Source organism: Lygodium microphyllum, chromosome 20, assembly GCF_053477565.2.
Source record: "Lygodium microphyllum isolate KBCC chromosome 20, Lygodium_microphyllum_v1.1.10, whole genome shotgun sequence".
Taxonomy (NCBI): Eukaryota; Viridiplantae; Streptophyta; class Polypodiopsida; order Schizaeales; family Lygodiaceae; genus Lygodium; species Lygodium microphyllum.
In genome coordinates this window covers 117,302,306-117,317,714 of record NC_141154.1, presented here as the reverse complement: position 1 = coordinate 117,317,714, position 15,409 = coordinate 117,302,306, and the positions used below count along the sequence as shown (strand labels likewise).

At 35.5% G+C, this 15,409-nt stretch overlaps 1 protein-coding gene across 1 annotated transcript; it reads left to right on the top strand.

The window, feature by feature from the left end:
* Positions 1 to 2,733: 2,733 nt before the first annotated feature.
* Positions 2,734 to 12,868, top strand: LOC148019293 (uncharacterized). The gene is made up of 6 exons (XM_087660886.1): positions 2,734 to 3,199; positions 6,899 to 7,029; positions 7,186 to 7,403; positions 11,960 to 12,016; positions 12,146 to 12,237; positions 12,329 to 12,868. Exons 1-6 carry the CDS (start codon positions 3,088 to 3,090, stop codon positions 12,463 to 12,465), a joined length of 747 nt encoding a protein of 248 aa, XP_087517012.1. The 5' UTR covers positions 2,734 to 3,087; the 3' UTR covers positions 12,466 to 12,868.
* Positions 12,869 to 15,409: the final 2,541 nt, after the last annotated feature.

Below are 15,409 nucleotides of genomic sequence, written 5' to 3'. Positions count from 1 at the left end.
TAACCTTTATAATGGTCAAACATCATTCAATAAGTGAAGGTGCACAAATCCACATGCCTTCCTAGTACATATGCAAGGGCTCACTCTCAAGGGAGTGTGATGTCATGCCACTATGCGAACACAATGTGAAAAGCTCTGGAGTGCATCATCATTGGACTTTCGTATTGATCTAGAGAGTCAATGTGATTTGAGTCATTAGTGCTTGTGTCCATGGCATGGATGGTCCAAAAATTCTAGATTTTTGAACAATTTTAGCCTATTTTTGATAATTTGGATATTATTTATTGTAAATATCCTAAAAAGCTAGGGAAACTTCTAGATTAGGGTGGCATGCAAAAAGTAAGTTGATTTTTTAGTCACTTTTTAGATTTTTCATGAAAAAGAAAGATGGGAAAAAATTGCACGTGTTGCGATCTCAATTGACAATCTGAAAACAACACTTTGAACTGGAAGAAGAAGAAGGAGTGAACTAGGAGATTCTTGAGCAGGTGTCGTAGTAGGTGTCTTAGAGTTTTATCCCCCTTTCGAAGCCAACGGAGCCATCAGATTTGGGTTTCGATTAGCAGAGAGAAAGCTGTTGTTTTGAGGCATGTTTTTGGTCTACGAGGGAGCTCTAGGAGATCTAATGCTTGGAGATTGCTTCTGAGTAGAGCCAAACAAGGGATTTCAGGTTCTATCAATACATATTGATTTGATTCATTGTGTTTGGTCTCTATCATGTTTACCTCTTGTCTATTCTTTCTCTTCTCTTCCATCTCCTATCTCTACTTCCTTCTAACGCTGATCCCTGGTGGATACGACCTTTTGACCAAAACCTCTCTGATAGCACATCATAGAGGAGCATGGTGATCTCCTTTTGTGAAAAGGTAGGTATAGTGCATGTTGTCATGAAAACCTACTCCATACCAAACATTTCTCACTTGTGTACTACCCTCCACCCATGCTTGCAGCACCTTGCTAAATGTATGTGAAATTATTCCCCTACAAATAATAAATTCTCAAATTATAACTTAGATAAATATGTGTTAGTCCACCTATACACAAAATAAAACCAATCAAAATTAGAAATAAGGCACACAACTGGACCCTACAAAGTAGCTTTAGTAAACATTAGGATTTTTTAAATTAGTTTATAACTACACATAAAATAATCCTAAAATTAAACTAAACTAACATGATAATAAGCTAATTATATTACATGAAACAAATAATACAATCAAATATCATTACAAAAGATGAGAAAAAGACTAAAAATAGTAAAGTAATATTTATTATCGAACCTATGTTTATAGGCGTGTTTATCATCTCGACAAACTATTATTTAGCGACGACATTAAATGTGCTTATAAGCATGGTTCTACAAAGTATTCTGAACCAACATGACAAATAAACTGGTGATTCAACCAACGAACCCAAAAGTTTATATTAAACCTAAAATGATACTAAACTAACATGATGGTAAATTGCATAAACTAACACTAAAATCAAAATAAACTAAATCTAAGATTTTCCTAAACTTACCCAACACTAAATTATTAAAATTAATCCTAAAATTACACTAAACTAACATGACACTACATGAGGTGTATTCATTGAGCTATAATCACTAAATTATTAAAATTAATCCTAGAATTACACTAAACTAACATGATGCTATATGACGTGTATTCATAGAGCTGTAATCACTTTCACATATTTATGAATATTCTTTAATTAATATGTAAGAGAATACATTTGTTGAAATTGATGTAATGTGATGATTAATGTTACCATCTCACTATATAAAACCATTTATTTTAACAAACAAAATTTGGAAGGATTGTATTGTTGCTTGGAGATGTTTAACATGGATGCAAGGTTGTGTTGATATGATGAGCATCTTGTAAGGCAAAAGTCCATTTAACTAAGAAAGTGCCTTCTACTTTTTTCTATGATAGCTCCACAACTCCTAGAGGGAAGCAACATAGAGGTAGGATTGTGTACATACTTTGAGGCATTGTTGTGATAGGCTATGGGAATAAATGAAGGGCTGCGCAAAGAGGCACCATCATTTCAATAATAACTCCTCATTGCCTTCGAAATTGGATCACCACAGTTTATGAGGAGCTTTTTACATTGAGAATTTAGTCAAAGAGGAGCTCAATTGAGCAAATAGTATATGTGAAAATCAAGGTGGCTTACTCACAAAATGATGAAGTGTCATAGTGTTTTGAGTAACTTTCTTGTCAATACTTTGATAGTAAGAGTCTTTCTTCCTACAAGGGACTACAAAGACAACTTCAATTTGCCAACACATATCCTAAACATGTAGATTCATAGTGTATTGAGCTCTTGGTGTGCTTAGAAACCATAAAGTTGTCTTTTGTGGGAATGTTTGACGGGTATGTTTCCCAACGAGTGCATGAAATAGTCCTTAAGGCTATTGGGAAAAATATGAGAAGTCGTGGTCAAATACCTAAGCTGATCAATCGCTTACGTTTGCTCTTTGGATTGCGAAGACCTTTATGCGAGGGTAAGGTAGTGTTGGTTAATCTTATATTAAGGTGTAGACATTTGCAAATCCTTATATTAAAGAATACTAGACAGCTCATTCTGTAAACGTAAGAGCCTATGTATTATTACATCGTCCAACATGTTTATTATATGTCGTTAATGCACATGCAGAATCAAATGATAAGAAGAAGTCAAGGTGGCTTGTCGGGCAAGGCAAGTCGAAAGACTATGGCGTGCACTCAACCCAAACGAGCGAGGGCAAGCGCGTTTCCTATAAGCAATACATCTCATCGCACAGCACTCTTCTTCTTCTTCTTCTTCTTGGGTTCTGATAATCTTTATATGGCGCTCTTTCCATCTTCATGTGTATAAATATTGTTCTCTCTCTCTCTCTCTCTCTCTCCGATCTATACATTTACCTGATAATATAGATATATTCCAATCATATCCCATTTGATTGTCTTCTCTTTCATCTACTTCCTGCTCTCCAGCTTCATCTTCTTGCATTGATCCTCTCTGTTTTCGATCATCTAATTAGTCGACTGCAGTAGCAAACTCGCGCATGATCAATCTGTACAATTAACAACATCACGCATGATATTGCCAATTATGTCGACGTCTAGCAGTACGCAGAATAGCACTCCAGCTCCATCTGCCATCGACAGCGATCTTCCTCCTCCTCCTGGATTGCTCGCATCTGTGGAAGGTAATTAGCTTTCCTTTGTTCTTATAATTATATTCTGTGGAATGTATATCCCGATCGTAATCGTGCGGGACAGGTGAGTACTGTTCTTAATCTGTTAATTGCCATAGCAATTCAGCTGAATTACATTAACGGCGCACCGCGTGTTTTCTGTGGGTTATGCTCCTCACTAAATATTGAAGTTGAGGAGAATTCCACAGAAAGTTGTTAGGCCTGTTACAGACTAGGGTGCCAAACACTTAGACTGCAAAAACCTTTAGAGGCGAATAGATTGCTGCTGCCCAGGAAGTGCAACCCAAGGATTGAACTCACGCACATGCAATTCTCAATCCACACTTGATCTAACTAGGCTGTGACCCCATTGGCAAAACTACAAAAACCTTTTATTTCCCAACATATAAAATTTTATATTGTCTACATCCACTTCAGGACAATGAAATGGTAAACCCATATCTACCTTTCCATTTTGATGAAAATGAATTGAGCACCCAAACATCTTTGTGGCCCACAAGTTAGGGTTACCTGAACATATGGTGGGTCACAATAGAAAGACGCAGCTTTCCGCATCAACCTCAACCATTCAAATATATGTGAATGCTATAACATCATCTTTTTCTGCAACGTGATTGGTCTATTTGATTACAGAAAAAGTTGATTATATGCTAAATGTGAGTGGTCTGTTTGGTGAGGCAAAGTGTTGACCCTAGTGCATAATACGCCTAAGTTTAGAATCTTTACTTTTATCTATCATCCACAAACTAGATGCCCCTTTATGCCTCTAAATTGTGAGCCTTCTTTTTGTTACACTCACATAAACTAATACCCCAACTTCCAAATCCAAAAAAGTGTAAAAACTCTTATTCATTATCCCTTTTAATCACGAGCTTGCCCGTGTACCTTTCTTTTCAAACTAATTATGTATAGAAAGCATAACTTCATCAAATTACACCCTAACTTCCAAATCCAAAGAAATCGCAAAAACTCTTATTCATTATCTCTTTTAACCACAAGCTTGCCCATTTATTTGTCTTTCCAAACTGAAGTACAGAAAGCATAATTTCATCAAATTTGAATGTCGAAACACTTTCACATTTTACCCAAGTTACTGAAATATGAGAGTGGCAACATGGAAATGTGTGCACAAGAGGGAGAAGAGAGCTCAAGTACAAGAAAAATATATTGCCTAGTAAGTTGCTCAAGTACAGCTAGAGTACACACTCTCATCTACTTGAGAGTGATTTTTGGGTTGTTTATATAGCCACTCGAACCTAGGGTTAGGGTTTCCCCTGTCCTCTAGTCCATTCACACCTCACCTTCTCTCATGCACCCTTGGTTACACAGGGTTTCCATGCTATACTTTTAAAACCTCCCCTCAATGCCAAGTTGGCATTGGATTAAAAAGCATGTAATTGGTCCCCCCCTCCCCCTCAATGAATTAGTGGGATGCCTTTATAAAGTAGGCTACAAGGATGTTTATGAAAAGATGATACAGCAGATACTAAAAAAGGTGGTCATCAGGTGATTTGGAGACATAGTTGGCCTCCAATTCTTTTGGTACTTCAAGAGAGAATATATCATGCTTACTGCATCTTGTTGGGATATTTTTTCTAGCAATTGCTTACAATATGTCCCTTTTTATTGCAAAAGAAACATTTAGTAGAAACAATATGGACTAAGAGTTGATCATGGGTTTTTAACGTAGATGCTAAGCTAGTGTTGCCTCCCTTTTGATTTTTTTTCTCCTCATTCCAGACAAAACTGAATGGCACCTTCAAGTGTAGGATTTGGTACATTTGTTAGGAAAGTTACAAGAGTTGAGAACACTTTCCTTGCAGCTTTTAAAAGTATGGTAATCGGCATCTTTTTCAACAACTGGAGCTTGGACTGAAGCTAATTGGGCCATTAATCCTTTCATGTGGGAAATGAGCTTTCCCAAGTCTTCTCCCTACTTGTATTCCAAGCTGAAAAGCTCTATTTTGGGAAAGATTTTGGAGTTCTTTCCTCTTGCATCATACAATTTCTTGAGCTCATCCCACTTCTCCTTTACAATTGCAAGTTGGTCAATGGGGTGGGGATTAAGGATTCATCCAGGTGTAACATTATTATGGCTTGGGCTCTTTCATCATCTTCTGCATCTATAGGGTTGGATGGATCAATGGCCTAGATCCCTTTTATGAAGGGCTAGTAACCCTTCTCCATCATTTATATTTCACTAGTACATGCCATGGGTGAAAGTCTCTCCCATCAAACTTATAGATTTGAGGCTTTACATTAGCATATGTCATGATAGGAAGATCTTACCCATTGCACTGGGCAATGGCACTATCTAATCCTTTACAAGGCGAGCAATAAAAAGCCGAAGTAATGAAATGATGCTTAGATAGCAGGCTAAAATTAATTTAGAACAATTTGATGAAGAGATGAATTGGTATATGTGTTTATATCTGGCGCATAGCCTTACAATGATCAAGAGAGAGATGGTGAGAGTTAAGCACTTGGTGAATATGCTTAAGGTAAAACTTTTTCTCTCCACAAGACTGAGATTCAACATAAAACATTTTTCACAACTAATTAGAACCAAGATCATGACTGAGAAATGTAGTATCGGTGCTTACAAGCACTCATCTCACAATATATGCCTATAAGTCATGAACTTAATGATTTTCACCAAGTGTGTTCAGACTTGAGATGGAGCTCAAAATATGCAATGAGTGTTAGAGATAATCAAAATTTAAAAATCACTTTTAGATTCGAAATAGTAATTGGGTTTAAGAAAACCCTAATTCTTATAATGAAGCTTTCATTGCTATCAAGACCCACATTTAAGGTTTTTCTCTTTGTGAGTAGTGGAGACAGAATTAGCCCAAACCCTTTTAGGGTTAGGAGGCCTACTTCGGGGGTTTTCAATGCCCTATGGGAGCTCATATGATTATAGCCCCTATAGTCCACAACATCATCTTGAACTCCATGTTGCCAAATTTGTGCCTGATTCTAGAAAATGAGCAATGTCGGCTGCCCAATGTGGGGCTCTAAAAGCACTAACATATTGTGTCCTGAGCTAGAGAAGATATATCTAGAAGAGACCGTGAGCTAAAATGGCCTCCTTTGCCCTCACTAGGTCCTCCAACACTTATAAGTGCTGGTCTAGTTTTGGCTATGGAGGTTGAGACGTTCAAGTGAGAAACCACACACTCGTGTCCATTTAGGTCAAGATAAGCTTATTGGATTAGAGATGGCTTTAATACCATGTTGAAATATTAGAGTGGAAACATGGAAATGTGCACACAAGAGGGAGAAGAGAACTCAATTACAAGAAAAAGATATTGCTTAGTAATTTGCTCAAATACAACTAGAGTGCACTCTCTCATCTACTTGAAAGTGACCTTTGGTCTATTTATATAACTACTAGAAGCTAGGGTTAGGGTATCCCCTATCCTTTAGTCCATTCACATCTCACCTTCCCTCATGTACCTTTGCTTCACTGGGTTCCCATGCTATACTCTAACAACCCTTCCCCATAAATGTATAGAAAAATTCATTCTAAAGAAGAAAATTTTAACTTTCACCCAACAAAAACTATGGAAGAGTAGAAAAAAGAAAAAGATAACCTCAAAACCAAAGTACTCTAGGCTATATTTCACCTTTGAAGTTGAATGTCCTCTCTTTCTCATGTTACTGTAAAATCTATTTATGTAATTGCAGATGTTGTGTATGAGACAGCTGGATTTATTAAACAAGATGCCAAAATAGTGGAAGGTTTAGCACAAAATGTGGAAAATATGGCAACTTTGATTGAGCAAGAGGCTAACAAAGTAGAAAAAATTGTTCACGAGGTAAGGACCCATTAATCCTTTATAGACGTTCATGAATCCATGTGCCACAATGGTGTTTAAGACTACCTAGTCCATAGAAATGTATAAAAAGGATTATATTGTAGAAAATTAGATTCTTTCATAAAAAAGTTATTGACTAAGCTACATCTTATATAGGTAAATTTGAAAACTCAAGAGATGGAAGATGGTGTTTCACAAGTAGATGAAGCAGCTCAAGCATTTGTTACAAACCCATCTCAAATCAAAACTTGGAACAACTTTAAGACGAACATTATGGAGACAGGGTGGGGGTGGACTATCTTTAGGATATTCTTAGCATTGCTCACTTTGTTGGTCATGCTACATAATACTCGAGGAGTAAATATCAACTTAAGGTATGTCAACCAAATCATCTACAATTAACTTAATTTGCCTATATAGCTAATTATTGGAGTACCCATGCATGTATAGATGTGCACACTAGTAAATGCATATGAGATTGTGCAATGATTTTTTAAAGATCTAGCTCTCCATATTCAAGTTAAAATTGGTTATAAATACAAATTTACATGTCATCCTATACTCAACGGGGTCACTGAAAGGTGGAGCCCAAGTGGAAGCACGTGTAAGTAGAAGCAAGAGAGATGCAAGCTATGGTAGATGGAGCAAGAGAGCAAGAGAGAGTCACACACAAGATGTGGAAACTCCAAGCGTCACAAAGTGTGATTGGCCTTCCCTTATTCAATAGTCACTTGAAGATAAAGAATAAAGTGATAGTGACGAGTCCTTGCTACCTGTAGTGTATAAGTATGGAGGTACATTGTATACAAGAATACAGAGTGCCTAAGGCACAAATCCCTGTATCCCCAATAACCTCCCACTTAAAGCCTAATGTGCCTCGAGTGAGGAGTGAAAGAAAAGAGCAAAATACAGGTGTACATAAAGTACAACATGATGAGAAATACATGTAATCTCATCATATACCAATCATCTTCCTAAGGAAGGTAAAACATTCTCATCAGTCGAGATCTTGATAAGTTCAACAAACTTATCCTCTACCATCTCCCTGATGAAGTGATAGCGCACCTCAATGTGATTTGTCTTCATATGGGAGATCATATTCTTGGCCAACTGAATAGCACTCGTAGAATTCAAATGCACTGTAGGAGTAATAGTAATACCAAGGTATACTATCAAACGTCCCATCCCTAGAGCCTCCTTGTAAGCTTGGATGGCTATAGTATACTCAGCCTCAGTAGACAAGGATATGCATTTTTGCATCCTAAACATCTAAGAAACATTACCTCCAACAAAAGTGAAAACATACCCAAATGTGGACTTTCTGCTATTTGTATGTCCTACATAATCAGAGTTAGTATAACCCATGACTGTAGTATCATGATATCTCCCAACAATCAACCTATCATCAACATAAGGTACCATGATAATAAGGCTACCATCACGGGCCTTCTTCATGTATAAATACAGATCCATATCACTACAAGAATATTTCTATGAATGTATGAAAGCATTGAACTTATGCTATCATTCCCTAGGTGCTTGCTCAGGGCCATAAATACTCTTTCTCAACTCGCACACTAGATATTCCTCAGCTTTTTTCATAAAGCCCGTAGGATATTACATATAGATATCCTCATGCAAGTCCCCATGCTAAAAATCCATTTTCACATCCATTTAATAGAGTTCTAGATCTAAGTGTATAGCCAAGGCCAAAAGTGAGTATAGGGTAGTCATCTTGACTACAAGAGGAAAAAACTTTATCAAATTCAACACCATGCTCTTGCTTAAAATCCTTAGCAACCACTCTAGCCTTATATGCTAACCCGAGGTGTTCAGGGGTACTCTTCAACTTATGTATCCACTTGCATGGCGATGCATGTTTCCCATTGGGCAAAGGAATCAAATCCCATGTATGGCTTTCTTGTAGTGAGTCAAACTCGGCTGCATGGCCCTCTCCCAAGAGTGACTTTCACCGCTACACATGGCCTCCTCATAAGTAAGGGGCTCACTAAAATCTATCACCATAGTATAGTCCATGGAGGACTCAAACCAATCAAGCTAGCATCTATCTTTAGTTGGCCATCTCAAAATAGGCTATGAAACATGTACATCCTATCTAATGTCATGATCATGTGCCACTGGGACATCAACTATAGGTTCTCTAGCTAGAAGTACTATAACAAGAAGGCTCATCCTCAACTACTTGCTCAGGATACTTATGCATCTTCTTCTCACGATAAACAACATCATGGCTTTGGATAACCTTTCAAGCCTATGGATCCCATAGGTGATAGCCCATCTCACTTGTATCCCCATAACCAAGAAAGATGCATTTCACTAACTTAGGATCCAACTTATTACATTCAAAAAATCTAAGATGGGCATATGAGGGAGATTTTCCAGACCATACCTCCTTTGCAACTTAACAATCAATAGTAGTCAATAGGGATCTATTTATCAAATGTACATAAATAGTAACTGCCTTAGCTAAAAAATGCTACGATAGACCTACTTGACTAAGCATACTTCAAACTCTTTCTTGAATGGTCCTGTTCATGTGCTTGACAAGATCATTATGGGGGGGGGTGTACATGGTAGTCAGCTGACACTCAATACTCCTCTCATCACAAAGTTGCTCAAATTATTTAGAAACGTACTCACCTCCATGTGAGACCTTAGGCATTTTAGTCAATAACCATACTAGCTCTCAATAAGAGCAAGCCAATGTTGAAAGATAGATAAAGCATCCAATTTTTGCTTAATAGGATATGCCTAGACCTTATGCGAATAATCATCAAAATATAACAAATTACTTCATGCCCATGCACATCATAATTCAAAAGAACCAGAGGCTCACCCATACACGTAATACCAAACATCTTATGAGAATTGTGTGTCTACCTATCATAAACATAATGGTCATAAGAATCAAAAAATTTGTAATCAAAAGGCAGAAGATACTACAAATGAGCAATAATTTTCATTCCTTTTAAGGACATGTGCCCAAGGAAATGATATTATGAAGGATGGTATATTAACAATAGCCAAAACATGGTCAAGAGACCTAGATACAAATAAAGGATAGAGATCACTAGCCTTGGCACCTCAAGCAAAGACAAGATTCCCACGAGTAATGTTCCATGCAAATTCACCAAAAGTTATATAGTAGCCTATATCATCCAATTATATAATAGATAAAAGGATTTTGGTAAAAGCCAATACATGGCATACATTATGTAGAGTAAAAGAGCTGCATGAGGGAGACTGCATCCTTATATCTCAAATTCCCACAATATCCAATTCCAAGTTGTTTCTCAATCGCACAAAACTTGTCATACTGTGTGGGGTAACATGAAAGAAAGCCCTTGAGTCAAGCAAACAACAGGAAGAATATGTAGAGGAAGCATCAATCAGCTGAGAAGCATCAAGAGAGGAAGCTACTAAGATGTACTTATCATCTTACTCTAGTTACACTACATTTATCTCTTCAATCTTTACATTGGGCTTACTAGGGACAATGATGCAATAATCATACTTTTCATACACATTGCCCTTTCCTTTCTCTTTACACTTATTATCACACATCTTATGGCACTGTGACTAAATATAACCATGCTTCATATAGTAATGACATGTCAGAGAGGACTTATGACCATGTGACTTACTGCAAGATTGCCTCCATGAGACTGAGACCTCTATGAGTCTCTACCACGATTGTTATTATTGCTCTTACCATCATGTCTACCCCTAACAACTAATGCATGAGAAATGCGGGAGATATCCACATTTTTTTTGTTTATATTTTCTCTGAGTAAAGTATCCTCAACAACTTGGAGTTTCAAGCCATCTTAAGGAGTATCGGCACACATGGACATACAAAAAGTATCCCATGACTTGGGAAGTGTAACAAGGAAGAATATGGGAGGTAGGCTAACTTTAAACTTAATACCCTACAAAGTCAGTTGTATCATTCAACAAAGAGAAAATGTTGGATGTGACTACTTTAACAAATTATGAGTTGATATGTGAAAATGTTATTGTCAGCCCATTCATTTGCACTAATAATACTAGGAAAAATAAGTATACCACTTTATCATGCAGTCACCTACATGATTCATGTGATGTGTATGAAGGCATGTGTGCTTATGTTCTTGTAAGTATGATTCAATTTTTATGCATGGTTATACATGAATTCTACATTTAACATGTATATACATGTTGATAAGCTCCTTTAGAGTGTCTTATTAATGGGTGATTAATAGGGATTAGCATTTTTATGTCTTAAAGTTTTGACATTGTCTATTAATATCCTCTATCCAAATCTCTCCATGAGAGTTCTTTGGATGACATCTATGAAGTATCGGTCATCTCTCCTTAATATAAGCATAATTTGACTCCTCTCCTTAGACAAATTTAGTAGATTGATTTCATTTCCTAGCTTCTAACGCATATGTTTGGATGCATGTGTGCATGTGTGTGTGTGTGTGCATGCATGTGTGCGTGCGTGCATGCATGCACGTGTGTGTGTGGCAAGAGGGGAAGAAAGCTAGGTGCATTAGAGTTACATCACTGTTGTATATAATTCAAAGGAACATTTAAAACAAAGTAGCATAAATCCAATGGTGGGCCCCAAAGGCATGTGTTATAATTGGATTCCACAAAACATGTATATTAACAAGTATGTGCATGCCTACTTTTGGCATGTAGACATGAAAATGATATGTTTTTCTCCATGAAGTGTGATAAAGATATACTTAGGAGTTTGGTTTCTTAATAATATGTGCTATTGATATTCAAAGGTAATCTCTAAATGCCAAGAATTCATATTGGCATAATTTGAAAAGTCAATGTATTTATGTTTCTTTATTGGAACATTATGCTTTTTTATGTTAAGCTAACTTTGTCTTTCTATATTGAAAATTTATACCAGTCCTTCCCCTCAAAACAACGGGAGTTCACCCAAATTTACTTTCACACTATTCAACATGTAAGTTCTTTTGTTTTTCCTCTTCCTAAAAGAATTTAAGAATTTATGTCTATTTAGTAGTAATTTGTATTTGTTCTACCTTACATATGTGCGTATCTAAGGACAAATGTGACTTTCAAACTTGACTAGGTTACTCATCAATTTGGGTCCCATTATTAAGATTCTCAACATGGCTAGAAGCACACTATCTCAAGAAAGGAAGATACTTACAAAAATTGAAGGTGTGTGTAATAAATCCTTACATTCAAATGTGGTTTGCAAACTTAGTCATCTCCAATAAAATCTTATACATGTTTCCTTTTCACTCTATAGAGAATGTTGATGAGGCAGCTGAAGAGGTGATTCGTGCATCTGAAGTTGTGAAAGAGATTTCCCATTTGGTTGAAGAGTCTTCTCAAAATGTTGAGCAAGAAGCCAACCATTTGCAAACGTTCATCCATAAAAAATAGGTTTTATCTTTGAAGTTACCTCACCACAAATCCATAGTATTAGATCAACTAACATGTCAATGATGACACAATGATCATTGAACTAGTAACTTTTCAACTCAAGTGACCTAAACCCATTTGAAGGGTAGCCTTGTATATTTAAGAATTGTGTAAAAATACCTTTTATTAAACCCATTGTATACATGTTGTAAACATATATGTAAGTGAAAAGGAAAACCCCCCCACCCCCCCTAGCAAGCCACCTCATTCTCCCTCCTAACTTGATAAGCTGGCCACCACTTCTCTTTCTTCTATTCATAATGGCAAGCTATAAAAATATCGACTCATTCAATCATATAGAAAAATCATACAAATTGTATATCACGCATGGGGCACATCACAAGAACTCGATTCAATGTTGAATATAGTAATTTAGTTGTATTACTTTTGTACCCTTGAGTGATTGAGAGATATGGAGTAAAACATTATAATAGTTGCTCACCTATGTGGCTTAGGTGGATGTTTAATGAAGGTGACAAGAGAGGGACATATAGCTTCATGGTGGCTTCTTGACTCCCTACAATTCCATTGTTTTGACATCATAATTGTGTTACCATAGTTTGTCATCTTAGATCATTGAATCATACTCTTTATAGTAGGTAGCATTAAAATAGAGCTTTTTTGCAATGTTCATATTAGCCTAAGCACCCTATGACAAGGAGATGAATATGAAAGTCCACTAAGAATGTTGGCTACATTGGGAAGCTAACATCTTCCTAATTTTGACATGTTGAGTTAACTAATAGTTTTTGCATAGATAGTATCATGATAAAAGTGTGTAAAACATTTTGCATAAATATAATATCTATATAGCTAAGTTTCATATATATCAAAGTAAGTTGCATGAATGTTTTTTGTTTTCAATAATTCATTAGGGAAGTTATGTAGGGAAATATAAAATTCAAGTCAGTTTTTCCCAAAATACCCTCAATGAGTGGGGTCTCGTAAACATTTTACTTTTCAACCAAAATGTGTCATAATATTTTTCAAACTCTTACGTTGTGTTGAATTAAAATGCCTAAAAGGATCTCATCCTATTTCTTTTCAACACTCTAAACTTGTCTTTCATACAAAATCTTGATGGATCATGTTAATATATATGCTTCAAGAGAAATGAATATTCCAAATGTACACAGTTCTAGCATGTTAGTGTCAAGACATTTATAAATATTATGGTTAATATGTATTGGTTTATTGACTATGTAAAAAAGATTTATTTCATTAAAATAACAAAGTGGTGCCATTATGGGGGCCATTGCAACCTCATTATGATTTTTTCAAAAAAAATTGAGAAGTGGGTTTGATTTGCTAATTGTTTTGACTAGAGGGATTGCATTATTAAGGTTCTAGTTGTCTACTCATATATTTGCATAAGTTTGATTGGAAATGATTATGGTGATTTATTAGAAAGACTTTAATTTTGTAGTGCTATGTTTTTCTAAGTTTGATCCGTCTTTAAAAGTGAACCATTGTTGAGTTTTCTTGACATAAAAAATTGAGATGCCATCTACAATAAAAGGGCCATGTAAAACTTTTTTAGATGAAGATCATACCATGTATAGGGTGCATACTTATTGTGACTTTTACTAGTTAGGACATGGAAAAATAGTCATTTGTACAAATATTTGTGCTTCAACTAAAAATTTATCTTTTGTACAACCTCATTATCATTTTGTCAAAAAAAAATTATAAGCAGGTTTGATTTCCAAATTCTTTTTACTAGAGGGATTGCATTGTGAAGGTTTTAGTTATCTAATTATATATTTGTTGTTTGATTGGAAATTATTAAGGTGATTTATTAGAAATACTTTAGTTTTGTAGGGCTATGTTTTTCTAAGTTTGATCTAACATCAAAGTGAACCATTGTCGAGTTTTCTTAACACAAAAAATTGAGATGCCATCTATAATTAAACATTTTTCGTGATTAAGGTCATATCATGTATAGAGAGCATACTTATTGTGACTTTTAGTGGTTAGGACATGGAAAAATAGGCATTTTTACAAATCTTTGTATTTCAACTAAAACTTTGTCTTATGTTATAGTTTGATATTCACCTCCTCAAGAGCTTTCCATTAATGAATAGTATGAAAAAAATAAAAGTCTCCTCATGAGATGAGCATAGGTAATCTATTGTGTAATAACGTTTTAGTAGTGTCCTTGACACAACAATTTGGCCATGCATTTTCTATGTGGGATCTTTGAACCATGTGCTTCAATCTTCTTTAACCATGCACTCAACATGAACTTTATATTGGTCAAAGACACATGTTTATTATAGATATCCAATGAATTGTGTCTACAATGAATGAAAGAAGTGCAAACTTAGTCTATATCTTACCTCTCTCTCACTTAATATAAAAAATAATAGCTAAAAGAAATAATAGCATGGTATGAATGGGGTACAATTGCACTCATGCCTTCAAAGGGCTCTCCTCAATGCATGTATTTAATGGATTAAAAATTGTATGCAAAAAATATCCCTTTGTACAAAAATAGTGAGCAATTTTCTCTAATTATGCTTTCAAAGAAAGTATGTTATAAAACATTCATATGCATATCAAATGAATAATTCAATCCCTTGGTTGTACGCCAATCAATAAGAATAAATATATAATGCTAGATTCCTTTTTAAAATCAATAATTGGAAATATCATAAAAGTAATTTCATCAATGCACCACCGAAAATAAATAAACTTGATGGCACCAAAAGTATAATTAGCATTAAATAATCAAAGCTATGTTGAAATGCTTAGTTCCTTGACGCAAACATATCCTTCAATAGTCTCTAAACATCAACTGAGTTTAAAAACAAATAAATGAGTATGAGAATTAGTTATATATTAAAATGTTTCATCAACACTATTTTTGAAATAGTGAAGGGATGCTCCATGGGTACCCAGCTAT